Raw genomic sequence first — 17,160 nt, 5'->3', positions numbered from 1 at the left:
TAGAACTTTTAATATTTTAATTCGTTCTAAATTTGAAGAAATTTATTATAAATTATTTAACCTCATATCCAACACATTACTATTCCAATAATATTTAAATTTAGTTTAATTTTATATATTTAATTAATAATTTATATAAAAATATATTTTATATTATTAATTTAAATTCTAAATTTTTAAATGAAAATATATAAAAAATTAAAAATATTATTATAAAAAATATATTTTATATTAAATTAATTATTTATATATATAAATAAATTCATAATAAATACTCTATACATGAAAATTTTAAATTTATATTTTTTTATTTGTAAAAAATAATTTATATTTTAAAAAAACTTTTTTATGAAAAATATTTTTTAATAAGATAATATTTTTTATTATTTAATTTTAGTTTAAAATAATATATATTAATAAATTTATATATAGAAATTTTAATAAAATATTTAAACGGTTACGAATGATTTTTTTTTTAAAAAAAGTATTTTTTAAAATAATTTAATTTTATTAATTAAAAAATATTTTTTATTAATTAAATTTTTAAATATTTTAAATATAAAAATATAAAAGTTATTTTTTATAAAACAAACAGAATTTTATAGCATTAATATAAAATATTGAACAAAAAAAATCTAAATATTTATAATAATTTACATTTATATCTCACACTTTAAATTTTAAATAATAAAATAAAATCTTTTAAAATTAAAAAAAACTAAATTAAATTTATATAAGATAATTATAAATTATAATATAGTCATTAAAATTTTATTTAAATAATAAAATAATATTTAAGTATATATTTTTATTATAATTTCATTATTTATTATTAATTTCATTATTTACTTTTTATTTCTATTTTTATATAATATTATAAATATTTGATAAAAATTTAAAATATTAAAAAAAATAAAAATTTCACAAAAAGTAAAAAATTTTCAAATATAAAGAACATATAAAAATTTATTTAGTAAAATACTTTAATATATTATTTATATATGATATTTTATATAATAGGAATTTATTTATAATAAATATTTATTTAATATAATATATTTAATATCATATAAAATAAATATAAAATATAAAATAAAAATTATATATTTTATTAATAATATAAAATTTTAAATACTATATTATAATTTATTATTAACGTTTTTAAATTTAATATAATTCTCTTAATTATAATTATAACAAATTATAAAAATTTAATTTTATCATTTAAAATTATCATAGTTTCAATTTCCTTTTCAATACCCCATTTTGGTCTGAAATCTAATCATATATATCCAAAACGGTGAGTTGAGTCGGATTGGATACCAAACATATTCCCAAACCCAAAATCTAATTCGATAGGTAAAGCCGTGAAGGGGCAAACCCGTAATTTTAGACGAAGGTGCCCGTAGTCCATTCTTCTTTCCTCTCCTTTTCCGACTCTGAAACCATTCATGTTTGGTAGGCGAATTCTTCTTCTGCAACAAGACAATTATAACTATTCCCTAACGGCTTGCATTTTCTCTATTCTCCAAATCTATATATAAGAATCCCACTATCTTGTGCCAGAAATTCGTACCTTATTCTATCTCCATCGATTGCTTTCTTCACAAATTGTACAAGTTTGATACATTCTTCTTTTCCACGACAGCAAATTAGCCTTTTCTTTTTGTTTGGATTTGAGAGGCGATAATTTGTTAAGTGTAGAGACAGAGAGAGGGATAGGATGTTTAACGGAATGATGGATCCTGAATTGATCAGACTTGCTCAGGAGCAAATGAGTCGCATGTCGCCCGCCGAGTTAGCCAGGATCCAACAACAGGTTTTTACCTCTTTTGGGTTTTCTTAATACTTGCAATTTAGTGCAGGTTCGTTTGGAATTGTCAATCTTGGGTTGATCGTAGTTACTACTGGTTGAATTTGGTTTTCTTAATACTTTTATTTTCTTGGCTTTGTGTATTTGTGTATTTGTGAATCTGAATAGAGGGGCTTCCATTGTTGCTTCTTCTTGGTTTCGTGGTGGTGTTTCTTTGAGGATTTTAGGTTAATTCATTGTTTGAGTTATTGGTCAATGGATTAATTAATTGCTTGAATAGAATTGTTTAATGTGCAAATCATTGGTCGTGAAAGGATATTGAAATGAGAACCAAAATCTGTAATTTTATGGTTTACTAGTGGGGATTGGCTGAACTTGTTAATCCAACATTGGAAACCTAAAATATGTAGTAATTCTAGGCATGATTTGGTTGCTGGAATAAACATTCACAATCACTACAATAACTTTTTGACGATAGTGGATTTCTGAGAAGTATTGCTGGTATAGGAAGTTTGTAACATTATCTTATCTGACCAGAAGTATAAATTCTCTGGGATTTAGCAAAATTTTATAGGGGGAAATATACAAAGAAGAGAAACAGATTGCTGTAATACTCCTAATATGGATGCATATTATTTACATAATTTGTTTATTTATAATTTTTCTGTCAGACATTTGATTCTTTTTTGAGTTGAGTTGCATGTTTCTGATGTTATATGAATAAAAATAAAAATAAAACTTTTGCTTTGCATTATAGACTACATCTATGATTGAAAATTATTTAGTTATGAATCCACTTTTTTTTTTTTTTCCAAATTTTTTATTTATTATTAGTGGTCGTAGTTAGTAATGTATGCATATAGTAAATCTAAGACACCAGGTGCTACAGTATGACCTTTTTACTATTTGACAACTAAAAACAGACAATCAAATTTTCCTAAAAATCTCCATCGCAAATTCTTATTTTGAAATCTACATTATAATAGGCACACAAGCATTTATATAACATGCATAAGACTATTCCATCAAAACATTATTATCAATAAAGGCCATAATGTCTAATTCTCTTTTTTGTTTCCGCACTATATTTGGAAGAAAAATTTTGAAGGTAAAGTAAAGATCTTTAAAGTAATGCTTCTATTTAGAGGAATATTGTTTAGCAAGGGAAAATTTTTAAAGGTTTTATTTTTTCAACCCAACAAATTAGTGGACTGGGGAGGTTTTAATACTTAAATCTCTTATATCTTATTTACTTTATAGAACCTCTCTTCACTCCATCCAAACATACTGTTGAAATCCCAATTCCATGAGAATGCAATTCCCCCATCATCCTTTTGGATGGGAAAATTATGGTGGAATCCAAAAGATCACGAATGTAATCTTTTACAATGTAGCACCCAAAAAAAGGATGTTATATTCGAAGATCATTTTACTGGGTGATTCCTACAACCAAAGGAAACCATAATAGTTTTAACCACTCTTGTTTATAAATTAGGCTATAGCTAATTTTTATGCTTATGCTATTCTTTTGATTTGTTTTTTCTGACCATCATTTTACATCTCTGGCTTGTTTTAGTTGCTAGCACCTAGATTTTGATTCTCAGTTCTCACAAAGGACAATTGGTTTTGCAGATGATGTCTAATCCAGAGTTGATGAAAATGGCCTCAGAAAGTATGAAGAACATGAAGCCTGAAGACTTGAGACAGGCTGCTGAACAGTTAAAGCATACCCGTCCAGAGGATATGGCTGAGATTGGTGAGAAAATGGCTAATGCATCACCTGAAGAGATAGCTTCCTTGCGTGCCCGTTTTGATTCCCAGGTCGCCTATGAAATAAATGCAGCCCAGATGCTGAAGAACCAAGTAATTATACTTATTACATCAGATATTGATATTCATTTTCTCTATGTGAAGTTGCTTTCTCTCTCTATTGCCGGCTTTGTTTCTGTCTAGCATTTTATTCATGTATACAGTAGTGTTTGGAATTGTTACTGCCTTTGCATTTGTTTTGCTAACATGTTGTAATCCACCCTTTGTCAGGGTAATGAACTTCACAACCAAGGAAGGTTCAAAGATGCCTTGCAGAAATATCTGCTTGTAAGTGCTGCATCTATGTACATTGATGTCTTTTTCTTGTGACAGTCAATTCTTGTAGTTTATATGATTTAAACTGATATAATTCTTCTCCATCTTTATGATCTTAGGCAAAGAAAAACCTAACAGGAATTCCATCCTCCAAAGGGAGATCACTTTTGTTGGCATGCTCTCTTAACCTGATGTCATGTTACTTGAAAACAAGGCAGTATGAAGAATGCATAACTGAAGGATCAGAGGTGTGGAGCAGCACATATTTTTAATTCATTGGCATCTTTCATTTTTTTGCTGTACATGATGTCTCTTTCTAATTATTTTCCTAATGTTCAACAACAAAGTTTCTTTAGCAAGAAAGTTTATAAAATAAATAACCAACATAAAAAAGTTTGCTATCCTTCTATACATATTTTGGCCTACTATATTCAGTTTAATCTTCTGTGGGTTTCTAACCAAGATTACACATTTTATATTATTTTAGGTCTTGGAATATGATGCAAAGAATGTCAAAGCTCTCTATCGGAGGGGCCAAGCATATAAAGAACTAGGGCAGTTGGAAGTAAGTTTATTTGTATACATATTTCTCCTGAATTACTCGCTTGAATTATATATTTAACTTCTCATTTTGACAAAGTTATGCAGTTATGCAAGTTTATATCAGTATCCTAAAATCTTTAGCAAATTTATATTATTTTTGTGGTATTTGTAAGGATGCCGTCTCTGATTTGAGCAATGCACATGAAGTTTCTCCTGATGACGAAACTATTGCAAATGTTTTATGGTATGGATTCTTCTAAATTTCTCTGAATGATCCATGTGCTGAAAGTTTCAATCATTAAAATGTTCCTAGTGCTGTTAGATGATGTCTTCTAACACTTCTTTGCTTTCTAAAGCAGATGAAGTCTTCACGTTGATAGGTTCATACTGTTTTCCTTTTCCAAATGTTAAGCCTTCTCTTTTATTTGGTTTTGACATCAGTTATGCATTCCTTCTTCCGTGTTTCAAGCTCTCCCCCTAACTGGTAAAGTTGTTTGATGGTTAGATATTCATAAGTAAGAAGGATGATGTACAATATCATCATATGAATCTCTCACATAACATATCCTATTTGATTGTCCACAAATCCGGGGTGCTTTTGGATGGGTGCCACGTGGACTAAAATAGTGATATGGCTTAAATGACCTCTATATAATGCAGCACGGCCACTAGGAAGGGGTAACTACTAACTACCACTTTTGGGCTAGAAGGGTATTTCTGAATGATGGTCTAACGGGTCAAAGAGCCAAGTAGGGCCTCCCTAATTGGCACTCCGAAGCTTTAAGTCAATTAGAGTGCTCAAGGGATAAAATGAGATAGAAGCTTGTGTAAATGTGAGAATAGATGAGTCTAAGTTAGGAATGTTCTATTTCTTGTACCTTTGAAGGGTTTTATAATATTTCCAGCTAAATAGAGTGATTTGCAGGCATCACTGAATTGATGTGTGCACTCACCAGCCATTGTAGGGACAGATTGTTCTCATTGTTAAACCTTAAAGGTGTCAGTAACTGTCATCAATTGCTTACCGATCCATATCCCGTCACAGTAGCTGTACTAGTTATTTCTTAGCTGGAGTTCCTGGATATCTAATGCACTGAGTAGACTATTTAATACACTAAACAGCTGGAGATGACTTGGAATGCAAGGTATTCATGCTGAGGGTTCTAGGGTACTCATTGGAAAATCCTAGGTCTAGCAGGCAGGGTTGTTCAGGGGTTGGATTGGGTTGGTTTGAAATGACCCAACCCTGATTGGTTTGTGAATTTTTCCTTTATAACCTGAATTGACCTGATTGGAAAAGGATGGGTTGATTCGATTTTTCGGACCAACTAACTTGTTGTACTTAGAGGATACTCAAAATCTTTGTGGTTATTGTTTTTTTATTCCAATATAGGATATTTTGCATTTGTTTTGCTTTGCATAAGAATTCCTAACAAATTAAAAATCTTATAGTACTTGAAAATAAGTTTATCCTAAGTTCAGATCACAAATATTAATGATAATTAATATTAATCTATCCTGAAAAGACTTCTTTAATATTTTGACTATATTGAAGAATGGATTTGGCATCCATAACAGTGGGCAGTCCAAAAAAGGCATTTGTAGAATAATATTTTGCATAACACTAAGCAAATAAGTCTCACATTTCTCAAAACAAGGTTGTTTTGCATTACAGTTTTCATTCCACATACTGTAGTGATATTTCAGTTGGTGCACAAAGGCTACTGTTATGTTTTGTGTAACTAGGTTTATTATCTTTAACTTTCTTCTTTAAATTTGCAATGGTAAGATAACTTCTGCATGGCTTGTTGGAATTTCCAATAGAAATATAATGAAAAGGCACTTATATTTAATATGGCAGATTGGTTAATTTTTTCCATTGTTGATGCAGGGATGCAAAGGAAAGGTTGACTCAAGAAGGTGGTCAACGTGCACCAAGTATTAACTTGTTCCTCCATCTAGAGCGTGTGTGTGTGCGCAATATGTCTTCACGTGTTTCTCTTTTCTCCACTTCACTTCTTTGCTGCATGAGATCTATGAGCTATATGCCCAATTCTGTAAAATTCTTGATGGTCACATGTTCTGTTTGCTAAACAGGATTGGTAATTGAGGAAATAACTGAAGAAGTTGAGACTACATCTTCTCAAAAGCTAGGTGCTTCTGCAGAGTGCTCGGCCTCGCAACCACAGCAAACTGTTGATGCTCCTAACCATCAAAGTAGAGCTAATGGCAGGGGTTCAACCAATTCAGGTTCTCTGCATGCTTTAAAAGATGACCCAGAAGCTATAAGGTTATTTCATATCCATCTGAAAGTGAGCCTTCTTTTTATTGTTTATTTGTGTATGCAATTTTTTAGACTAGCATTCTTTATTATTATTAATTTTATTGTTGTTGTTGCTATTATTGTTATTATTACTACTATTATTTTATTTGTTCTTGTACCTTTTGTAACCCTTATGGTTGCATACAATGATAACTTGACCCAGTTGAGTGAGCTTTAAAACCATGCTAGCTGGCTAGCATGCTAAGGAACACACACATGCACAGAGTCCCCCCCCTCCCCCCCTAGCATTTTGATTATTTTGATTGACCCAATATTATAATCATGGAATCTAATTGTTTCAATGCTATCAGAATTTTAGTAGCCTCTTCCTCCAAGGAAATGGTGCACTGATTTAGTAATCTTATCAATTATTTCTCCTTGCTTTTGTTGTTTCTATCCTTATCATAATCAAAGCTTTAGTTTTATCATTTATTAGCATAGTAGTATAAGAAACAACAAAGAAGTTACTAAAATAATAATTGGTCATGTAAAGCTCTTGTGAAACGGATGAGGTTACTATTTTGGCAAACAAGAAAGAATATTTGGAACTGAAGCTTAACAACCGTACACAGATCACATAGTAAGTAATTTCTAGTAAAAAAATTGTTATGAATAAGCAGCAAATCAAGCTTTTCAGCGAAGGCTGTAAGAGGTTCTCGCATGGGAAAAAGAAGGCACACGTTAGATTTGTGTAAAATTGATTTTTTCATCAGTTTATTCACGCAGTTTTCTTTTCCTTATTTAGTTTTCCTAATTCAAATAGTATTTAGCTTTTCATGATTATAGTAAAGTTATAATTTTTCCTGTTTAGGGTCCATTTTGTTTTAGGCATTGTCACATATTATAGGAAAAGAAGGAATAAATGATTTTAGTAGTTTCTGAAAAGAATTAGAGTAGTTAATAGAAGCGGGAATAGTTGTTCTTTCTGTTGTAATTAGTTGTAACTACTTGTGATTGCTTTTGTTGACTTTGGAAGACAGTTACAGTAAAGAGATTCAGCTGGCATTCATTTCAGAATTATCAATATAATCAATTTTCTCTCGCAATCTACTTCTCTTCTCTATCTATTCTCTCTCTAAATTCTTCTCTATCTCTCTCTCTAATTCCATTCTTGAAGCTTGTTAGGGATAACACCCTAACAATTAGTATCAGAGCTATCAATCTAGCAGCAAGAGAACTTTTTCCGATGCCACCCTAACCAGATTAGTCGTGGTTAGGCAAGAAAGGGTGAGAATTGCAAAATTGGAGGAACAATTGAGGAATTTGCGAGAAGCAACTCAAAGAAATGGTGATGAATTGAAAGATTTACAGGAATAAGTGAGAAGGAACTCCAAGGACAACAATGTAATCCTGTAGGACTGAGATCTTACATGGTGAAAATAATGGCTGGGCTAGACCTGGAAATCCTATGAATCTCCAAAACAATCAAGGAGAAATTAGAGGTCTTCAACGTCACCACAATCCTAACAATCTGTCCACAATGGAAGGTATGCAATCACTTTTATCCAAAATGGAGTTTGTTACTTTCAGTCGAGAAGAACCTAGGATGTGGTTGGGCAAATGTGTCAAATAGTTTACAAAGTACCTAATGGCCCAAAAACCTCTTTTTAATGGACAAGAAAGATGCTTGGTTTCATAATTGGAACAAGGGGAAACCATTCTTGGGATGAATTTGAGAATGCATAGATTTGAAAACTCTGAATTAGAGGATGTAGTGGAAGAATTTAATAAATTGAGACTAGAAGGAACTTTGGAGGATTATCAAAGAGTATTTGAGAACTTAAAGGTGAGAATGGAAAGGCTTATGCCAAATTAAGGGAGAATTACTTCCTATCCAGTTTTATTGGAGGGTTGAAAGATAAAATCAGGTTACTGGTGAGAATGTTGAGGCTTGGCTCTTTAGCTCAAGCAATATAGGTGGCAAGATTGCACGAACAATTGATAGATGGCAAGAATCAAGAAATTCTAGCATCTTTTCTAAGCCAATTAGAACTTTCACCCATAATTAGTCATCCATTTCCTATTCTAGCCCTTCAAACAATATCACAAACCATATCAATCCTACTAGAATCCTCCTAGACCTCCCAACTTAGATCAAGCAAGCAAACTCTCAATTATTGCATCCAAACACCAATTAATACTAGTACTACAAATGTCTCTCCAACCACAACCTTATCCACAACACCTAAGCCTAATAATAACTTAAACCTTGCTACCAATTCACCACCTAAACCTTGCTATAGGTGTGGATAAAAGTATTTCCCTAGCCACCAACGTAAACCTATGTCCCTAAATGCAATGTATACAGAAGAAAAGGAGGAAGAAGGTAGGAAGAAGGTGCTAATGAAAAATGCTATGTGGTTAGGGTTGACGTAGAGGAGTTTGGGAATACTGATAATACTTTATCAGTGCATGCCATAATAGGAAGCCATAGGGTGGGGACTATAAGAATGCTGGGATTATATAGAAATAGGAAGATGGTGATTTTAATTGATAGTGGCAGCACTACTAACTCCTTTATTGAGAAAATAACTACTGAGTTGAAATTAGAATTAGTCTTAATATTCCATATGGTTTGATGGGGGAAAATTGTATTGTATCCATCAATGTGAAAACTTTAAGTGGAAGATGTAGGGTCATGAATTATTGCTGCTATTGTGATATCAGAGCTGGGGGGGGGGATTTGATATGATTTTAGGTGTGGATGGGTTGAAAAATTACAATCTTGTGTTATTTGATTTTGAAGCATCCTATAATTACTTTTACAATGGAGGGAATTAGTGAGGATTCTTTCAAATCTAGGTTTTGGCATTTAGAAAATCTGTGACATAGAAAAAGAGTGGATTTTCAAACACTATTGTCCTGCATCATGCAATTTTAGGAGGAGGGAAGCCTTTTATATTCTTCTTCCAATTCTATTGAGGATAGTAGGCTGTAGTAATCATTGCAATAATACCGGGACATTTTTGAAGAACCAAAAGGATTGCCCCTTTTCAGAAGCGACATCCACTTTATACCTCTTCAGCTCTCTGCCCCGCTGGTAAATATTAGGCCATACAAATATTCTCATTCTCAGAAGTTTGAAATTGAGAAACTGGTTGATGATATACTGGCTGCCTCTATCATCCAACCCAGTACCAATCCTTATTCTTCATCCAACCCAGTACCAGTCCTTATTCTTCATTAGTGCTGCCAGTAAAGAGGAAAGATGGTACTTGGAGGTTCTATATTGATTACAGAAAACTTAATGACTTGACTTTACAGTAAAAGATAAGTTACTTATCCCCTATCATTGGTGACCTATTAAATGAGTTGAATGGGGCTAAGGTCTTTTTCTAAAATAAACCTCAGAGCTGGATCCTTATTGTAACACTCCTTATCTTGTTCAGGTGTACACTGAGTAAGAATTTCCATAAGCTATACTTTCTTAGAATTTCAAAATTAAACCAAGTATTTAATGTGAAATTATCAAGTTATTAGATGATTCATATAAATTTTATAATGTGAACAAAGTAAATGTAAAAGATTTTGAACTAAAAATTTTGAGATAGTTTCCTTTGTTCTATCAACATCTTAACCGTGTACAAATGAAAAGCATATTTATAATTATACTCTCGTTTCTCATTTGATGTCATATGATTTATATCCACTATCTAAAATATATTATTTGTTTGATCAGTTGAAAGGAGCTTATATATTCTCTAAGATAGATCTCAGATCAGGCTACCATTCCTTGAGAGTTAAAGGGACATATGTGCCTAAGACTGTATTTGGGACACGGTATGGACATTATGAGTTTTTGGTTATACCATTTGGATTGACAAATGCACCTCCAACATTCATGGATTGGATGGACTGTATCTTTCATCCATATTTAGATTAGTTTGTTATAGTGTTCATTGATGTTATTCTGATATACTATAAAACTGAGGAAGACCTAGGGAAGACCTTGACAAATACTTGAGAATAGTATTGCAGATTCTGAGGAAAAAAATAACTTCATGCCTAGTTCAATAAATGTGATTTTTGACTTAATGAAATAACATTTCTGAAACATGTAGTGTCAACAAAAGGAATCAGGGTAAAGGGTGTTACAATCAGTGGTATCATAAAAAAAAGAATGCAAACTGAGAATATTTGTAAAATTGCATTCAATACACATCATGGCCTTTTTGAGTTTGAAGTAATGTCTTTTGGCCTCACTAATATTCCTGCCACATTTCAGGCCTTGATAAACCATCTATTCCAGTCTTATAAGATTTGCCTTATCTTTTTTTGATGATATACTGGTACACAACCATTTGCAGCATTTGGAGGAAGTCTTTAAAGTGTTAAGAGAGCAACAACTATTTGCTAAGCAATCTAAGTGCATCTTTGGGCAACCTGAGATTGAATTTTTGGAGGATATAATCTCAGAAAAGAAGTAGCTAATGATCCTAAGAAGGTTGCTGTCATGGTAAATTGGCCTGTGCCTACTTCAATGAAGCAGTTGAGGAGTTTTCTGGGGTTGACAGGTTAGTATAGAAAATTTGTAAGGAATTATGATATAATTTGCAAGCCTCTGAATGATCTATTGAAGGACTCTTTCCAATGGAACCTGGGAACCTAGCAGCCCAACAAGCATTTGACTTCCTAAGAAAGCTTATGTCTGAAGAACTGGTGCTTGCATTAGCAGATTTTATCAAGCCATTTGTTGTAGAAACTGATGTCAGCAGTTGAGGGCATGGGGGTTGTTCTATAGCTTTTATATCTAAAGCCTTGGTATATGTCAGTCTTTGAGAAAGAGTTGTTGGCCATCATATTTGCTGTTAGCAAATGAAGGCACTGCTTAGAGCAAGGTTAGTTCTTTACCAAAACTGACTGAAAATATTAAGTACTTGCTGAAGCAGAGATTGCATACAAATCCCTAACAAAGGGGTATCTCCAATTTATTGGGATTGGACTATAAGTCCCATATAGGAAAGGAGTTGACAATAAAGTAGCAGGTAGATACTCTAGAAAACTTGCAGATGCTTATTCTTGTAGTATGCAATTTGCAATAGTCCCCAGTTGGATACAACAGCTAACTAATAGCTATGCAAATGATGCTAGATTGACTGAGTTAATAAAGTAGCTGTCACTAGATCATGTAGCTTCTCAATGACACCAGTAGGAGAATGGAGTTCTATCGTAGTAAGTTCAAATGTACGTGGGTTGTTCTTCTACCTTGAGGCAACAATTACTTGAATCCTATCATCATTCTGTAAGGGGTGGCAATTCAAGAATCAATGTCACCCATATTAAACTGAGAAGGTACTTTTACTGGCCTGACATGCTTAAGGATGTTATGCAATGGGTGTAGAAATGTGAAGTTTGTGCTAGGTGTTACGGAGAGCATTGCTCTTATATAGGGCTGTTGCAGCCCCTTCCTATACCTTAGGCTTTGCAAGAAATTTCTATGGATTTTATAGAGGCCTTCCTAAGTCTGAAGGAAAGGAAATAATCTTGTTAATAGTTTGTAGACTCACCAGCGTAGCTCACTTCTTGCCCTTGTCACACCCATTTTCAGCTTCCTCAGTAGCTAAATCTTTCATGGATCATGTGTTCAAGTTACATGGGATTCCTCATGTGATTGTTTTAGATTGATAAAGTCTTCACCAGCCTGTTTTGGCAGGAATTATTTAAAGGAATGGGGGTTACACTGACATTCTTTTCTGCCTATCATCCTCAGCCTGACGAGAAAAATGAGTGAGTTAACTAGTGCACGGAAAGCTTTTTTCAGATGCATGGTCCATTTGAAACCTTCAAATTGGACTTGGTGGTTGCCTCTAGAAGAATGGTGGTATAATTCTTCTTACCCTACAGCTCTCAAGATGCTTCCATTTGAGGCTTTGCATGGCTATGCCCCTCCATTTTTACCTATGCTTTCTGTTAATAATCTGAAGGTGGGTGTAGTTGGGGAGTTTATCTATGAGAGACAGCAATTCAGCCAACTGCTCAAGGAAAATCTATTGAAGGCCCAAAACAGAATGAAGTAGCAAGTTGATAAAGGAAGAACGGAAAAAGATCTTTCTGTTGGTGATTGGGTATATCTGAAGCTTCAGCCATAAAAGCAAACTTTAGTAGCTATGTGATAAGCTCTTAAGCTATCAGTTGACTATAGGCCTTACAAAGTGCTGGCTAGGGTGGGGCAAGTAACTTATAGATTGGAGCGGTCAGCTACTTTTTCCATTCATCCTGTATTTGATGTGTCAATGTTAAAGAAGAAAATTGGCACTGGTATATCGTCTTTGCTGGATTTCCCTGTTCATTTGGAAGACCAGATGGTTGTAGCTCCTGAAAAGGTTTTGCATACAAGAGTAATCACTAGGGACGGACAGCAAGTAATGCAAGGGCTTATCAAGTGGATTAATGAGCCTGAGGAAGATGCCACTTGGGAAGATAGGAGCTTTTTTACAGCTCAATTTCCAGAAATTTTACTTTCTTGGGGACAAGAAAGTGCTCAAGGAGGGGTTATTTTTACATACTATAGGAAGAGGAATAAATGATTCTAGTAGTTTCTAGAAGGAATTAGAGCAAGTAGTAGTGGAATATCTGGCGGGAATAGTAGTTCTTTCTGTTGTAATTAGTTGTAACTACTTGTAACTGCTTCTGTTGACTTTGGAAGACAGTTATAGGAAGCTGTCTACATCTCAGTAAAGAGATTCAGCAGGGAGTTCCAGAATCATCAATACAGTCGATTCTCTGTCAATCTACTTTTCTTCTCTATTTTTTCTCTAAATTCCGTTCTCAAGGCTTGTTAGGGATAACACAATAACAGGCATATACTCCTATTTAATAAATGAGTATATTCCTATTTAGTGTCCAATAGGGAATCAGAGTGTATTTAAGTACTATATTAAGAAACAAAATTCTTTATCTCTCTCTCTCACACACGCCTGCACAAAATTCTACAAGAAAAAAAAAGGATGTGCTCTCCTTCTCTCTCTCTCTCTCTCTCTCACACACACACACACCGGCACAAAATTCTTAGGGGTAGTTTATTTTAGAACTGTTGATTTCATTTGTATCTTCTGCATTCATTAAATTAAGGGAAAACAACTATTTAGTCCCTCAGGTTTAGTGAAACTCATTAGTTAGTCAATTGATTTTAAAAATACATTAAAACGTTCCTGAAATATTAAAAAATCTACTAATCAGTCTTTTGTTAACTTTAGACATTAAGTGTTCTACTGTTTAATCCCTATAGTATAAACAAAATTCATTAGTTGGTCCTTTAATTTTATAAAAATTAAACTAATTAACCCTCATTTTAGACTTTTCTCAGCACTTAATGATTAAAATTAGCGGAGGGTCTAATTAGTAGATTTTCTAATACCTTAGGCACGTTTTAATGTGTTTTTCAAAACTAAGGGACGAACTAGTGAGTTTTACTAAACCTGAGGGACTAAATAGTTTTCTCCCTTAAATTAATTTACTATTAAACTTTTGACTTTCAATTAATATTTCCTTTTTTCCCCTCTTAGCAGATCATTCCAAAATTTCATATCTAATGCTGATCCTGAAACTTTGGCTGCTTTAAGTGGTGCAAAAGCTGGAGAGATGTCTCCTGAGATGTTCAAAACTGCCTCAAATATGATCAGTAAGCTGTCATCTGAAGAACTCCAGAAAATGATTCAAATGGCCTCCTCATTTCAGGGGGGAAATCCATACGCTGCAGGTGGTTCTTCGAATGCTGGTCTTAATCTTAACAGTTCAGCTCCTCCGAATGTGTCGCCAGACATGCTTAAAACAGCTACTGATATGATTAGTAATCTGCCCCCACAAGAGCTTCAGAGAATGTTTGAAATGGCAAGTTCTTCAGAAACTAGTTTACCCAGCTCAGTTCCTCCAAATATGTCCCCAGACATGCTTAAAACAGCAACTGATATGATGAGTAGGATGTCCCCAGAAGAGCTTCAAAAAATGTTTGAAATGGCATCCTCTTTGAGAGGAAACAACTCGGTTCCAACAGCATCAGCTTTAAATAATACTGAACGAAGTTTGGACAATGGGTCAAAACTGACAGGGCGCCAAGGAAGTTTTGCAGCTGATAGCAGTGTTACTAGTGAAACGAGTTTGTCTGATGGTTTACTTTCAAGATCAAGAAGTGTTTCTCAGCCAAGCTTTTCTAGCTCAACAACTGACATGCAAGAGCAAGTGAGAAACCAAATGAAAGATCCAGCTATGCGACAGGCATGTAGATTTTGTTGTCATTTTTATTCAAGTGATTAAATCCGCATATAATTTAAGCCAAAGCATTCCATGGTGGATACTGAAGGATTTTAAATAACCATCTTTAATTTTGATAGCAGTTCAAGTGAGTCGAGATAATATCATTCATGGTTAGAGCACATGATTTTTAGCTTGCATTTATTTTTAGTAGGAAAATTTACTTTTTAGTCCCTAAATTTTATTACTAATAACATTTTGATCTCTTTATTAATCCCTTGGTTTTGCTTTCATCACACACTTAGGTCATTTTGTCCTTTTTGCCATTAGTTTTTAAAATTAAATTATTATTTAATTCTTGAATATTGCAATTTTTTACATTTTTGTCCCTCACCTTTATAATTGGTTATAATTTCATCTCTCATATTTATCTATTCATCTCGTTGTTTCTCTCCCTCCTTCTGTTTCTATCTCTTCTCTAGGATGGAGAAGAGATAACAAGCTAAAACTACTTGATGAAATTATAAATAATTGCAAAATTGGAGGATAAAATTGTACTTAAATGGTAATTTATGATAAGATACTAACGGAAAAATGGACAGAAAGATTTAATTGTGTGATGAAAATTAAACCTAGAGTTAAATAGTAAATTTTCTCAATTTAATATAATTTTCTCAATTTAATATATGCAACCTATATTTTTAATTTCATGTGTGTGTTTTTATGAAAATTTGCAGATGTTCACATCAATGATGAAGAATATGAGCCCAGAGATGATGGCCAACATGAGTGAACAATTTGGATTGAAACTTTCTCCGGAAGATGCAGCAAAAGCTCAACAAGCTATGTCATCTTTGTCACCGGAGGACTTGGATAGAATGGCACGTTCTTTACCCTTTTTGACTATTGAAACACCTTTCTTTTCGGATTTACTACCAATTTGGCCAAGAATTTTTTCTTCCTTTTTTTAACAGTTGTGGAATTGTTTAAGAAATTATAGCAGCACAATGAATACAACCTTAACCCACTCTCTTTCCCAAACACCCCCTCAAAAACAATAATAGTAAAAATAATAATAATTTGGGTTGGTAGCTTGCACTTCATTTATATGAATACTAATTCTATTTCCAAACTAAAATTGTGACAGATGCGATGGGCAGATAGGATCCAGAGAGGAGCTGAAGGTGCAAGGACTGCAAAGAACTGGTTACTAGGGAGACCCGGTATGATTATGGCTATATGCATGCTCATCTTAGCCGTGATCCTTCACTGGCTAGGCTACATTGGGAGGTAGGGAGGCCCCAACTCTTATTTGAAAGTTGTCAGGCAAGTTAACTTCAATCTCAGCTTAGATTTGGCTGAACCATTCTTGTACCCTTGAAATAAGAATGGGAAGTAGAAAGAGAAGCAGAGGGTTTAGGGAATGAAGGAAATTGAGAAATTGGAGGGCAGCTGTAATTTGTGCATTTGTTTGAAGAAGATGATTATCCACAATCTTTTGATTTGTTAAACTTCTAATTTTTGTTTTGTAAACTAATAGGGTGAGAATATCTGAATTCCTAAAATGGAATCTCGGAAAGGAGATTCAATGTGTTGAACTAATGTCCAAAAACTTTGTAACCTATCTATATAATAAACTATAAATCTATTAATCCTCCGTTAGGCCAATTGGTTAAAAAAGTCGAACGTTTACGGTGATTTGCTTTTTAATTCAAATTGTTCAATTTTTGCTTTTTGGGTGATATTTAGTCAAATTTTAAAATCTGAATTTGATTGTTCAATATGGCATTGTTCGTGTAATTTCAATTAATTTTTAATTGTAAAATAATACATTTAATTCTCTATACTCCTTTGGTCAAAATCCTTAATTGAAACTAGAGCCAAATCATTTTCTCTATCGAATCACTAAAATCATAATATTTTTGATGGAGATAACGACACTTTGACTGCAGCAATAATGTTTGAATGCTCTAATAAAGGACTCTTGGGGCATTTGTTTACAATGCAAGGATTTGGGATTGAAACTGCTGCCTTTGATCACTTATGAAGTTGATCCATCAGGTTCAACTGTGCTGAAAAGCAGACTATATTTGGCAAATCATGTTGATGTTTGGAGCTGGTGAATACAGATATCTGCCTGAGACTTGATGGCCTGTTATAGTTCAAATCTTTTTGATGGAGAATATGATTCAGATTTAGTTTAAAT

General features: G+C 33.1%; 1 protein-coding gene across 3 annotated transcripts; it reads left to right on the top strand.

Annotated features, from left to right (window-relative positions):
* The first annotated feature begins 1,370 nt into the window (after positions 1–1,370).
* On the top strand, positions 1,371–16,622 carry LOC110617248 (outer envelope protein 61). Of its 3 annotated transcripts, none has more exons than XM_043961713.1 (11): positions 1,371–1,819; positions 3,446–3,676; positions 3,854–3,910; positions 4,018–4,146; positions 4,386–4,463; positions 4,615–4,685; positions 6,333–6,379; positions 6,539–6,731; positions 14,270–14,978; positions 15,692–15,935; positions 15,995–16,106. In XM_043961713.1, exons 1-10 carry the CDS (start codon positions 1,724–1,726, stop codon positions 15,923–15,925), a joined length of 1,845 nt encoding a protein of 614 aa, XP_043817648.1. In that variant the 5' UTR covers positions 1,371–1,723; the 3' UTR covers positions 15,926–15,935; positions 15,995–16,106. The 3 variants fall into 3 exon arrangements, with proteins under 3 accessions (XP_043817648.1, XP_021615608.1, XP_021615609.1); XM_021759916.2 differs by having other exon boundaries at positions 1,375–1,819; positions 15,692–15,835; positions 16,102–16,622; XM_021759917.2 differs by having other exon boundaries at positions 1,376–1,819; positions 14,273–14,978; positions 15,692–15,835; positions 16,102–16,622.
* Positions 16,623–17,160: the final 538 nt, after the last annotated feature.

This window comes from Manihot esculenta, chromosome 11 (assembly GCF_001659605.2).
Source record: "Manihot esculenta cultivar AM560-2 chromosome 11, M.esculenta_v8, whole genome shotgun sequence".
NCBI lineage: Eukaryota > Viridiplantae > Streptophyta > Magnoliopsida > Malpighiales > Euphorbiaceae > Manihot > Manihot esculenta.
Note: the sequence above shows the minus strand (reverse complement) of the source record. Positions and strands in the feature narration are given on the sequence as shown.

Coding starts and splice junctions, on each gene's coding strand:
- LOC110617248 (XM_021759916.2), top strand. CDS start 1,724: ATGTTTAACGGAATGATGGATCCTGAATTGATCAGACTTGCTCAGGAG. Junction 3,911..4,017: donor CCTTGCAGAAATATCTGCTT/GTAAGTGCTGCA, acceptor TTATGATCTTAG/GCAAAGAAAAACCTAACAGG. Junction 6,732..14,269: donor GATGACCCAGAAGCTATAAG/GTTATTTCATAT, acceptor TTCCCCTCTTAG/CAGATCATTCCAAAATTTCA.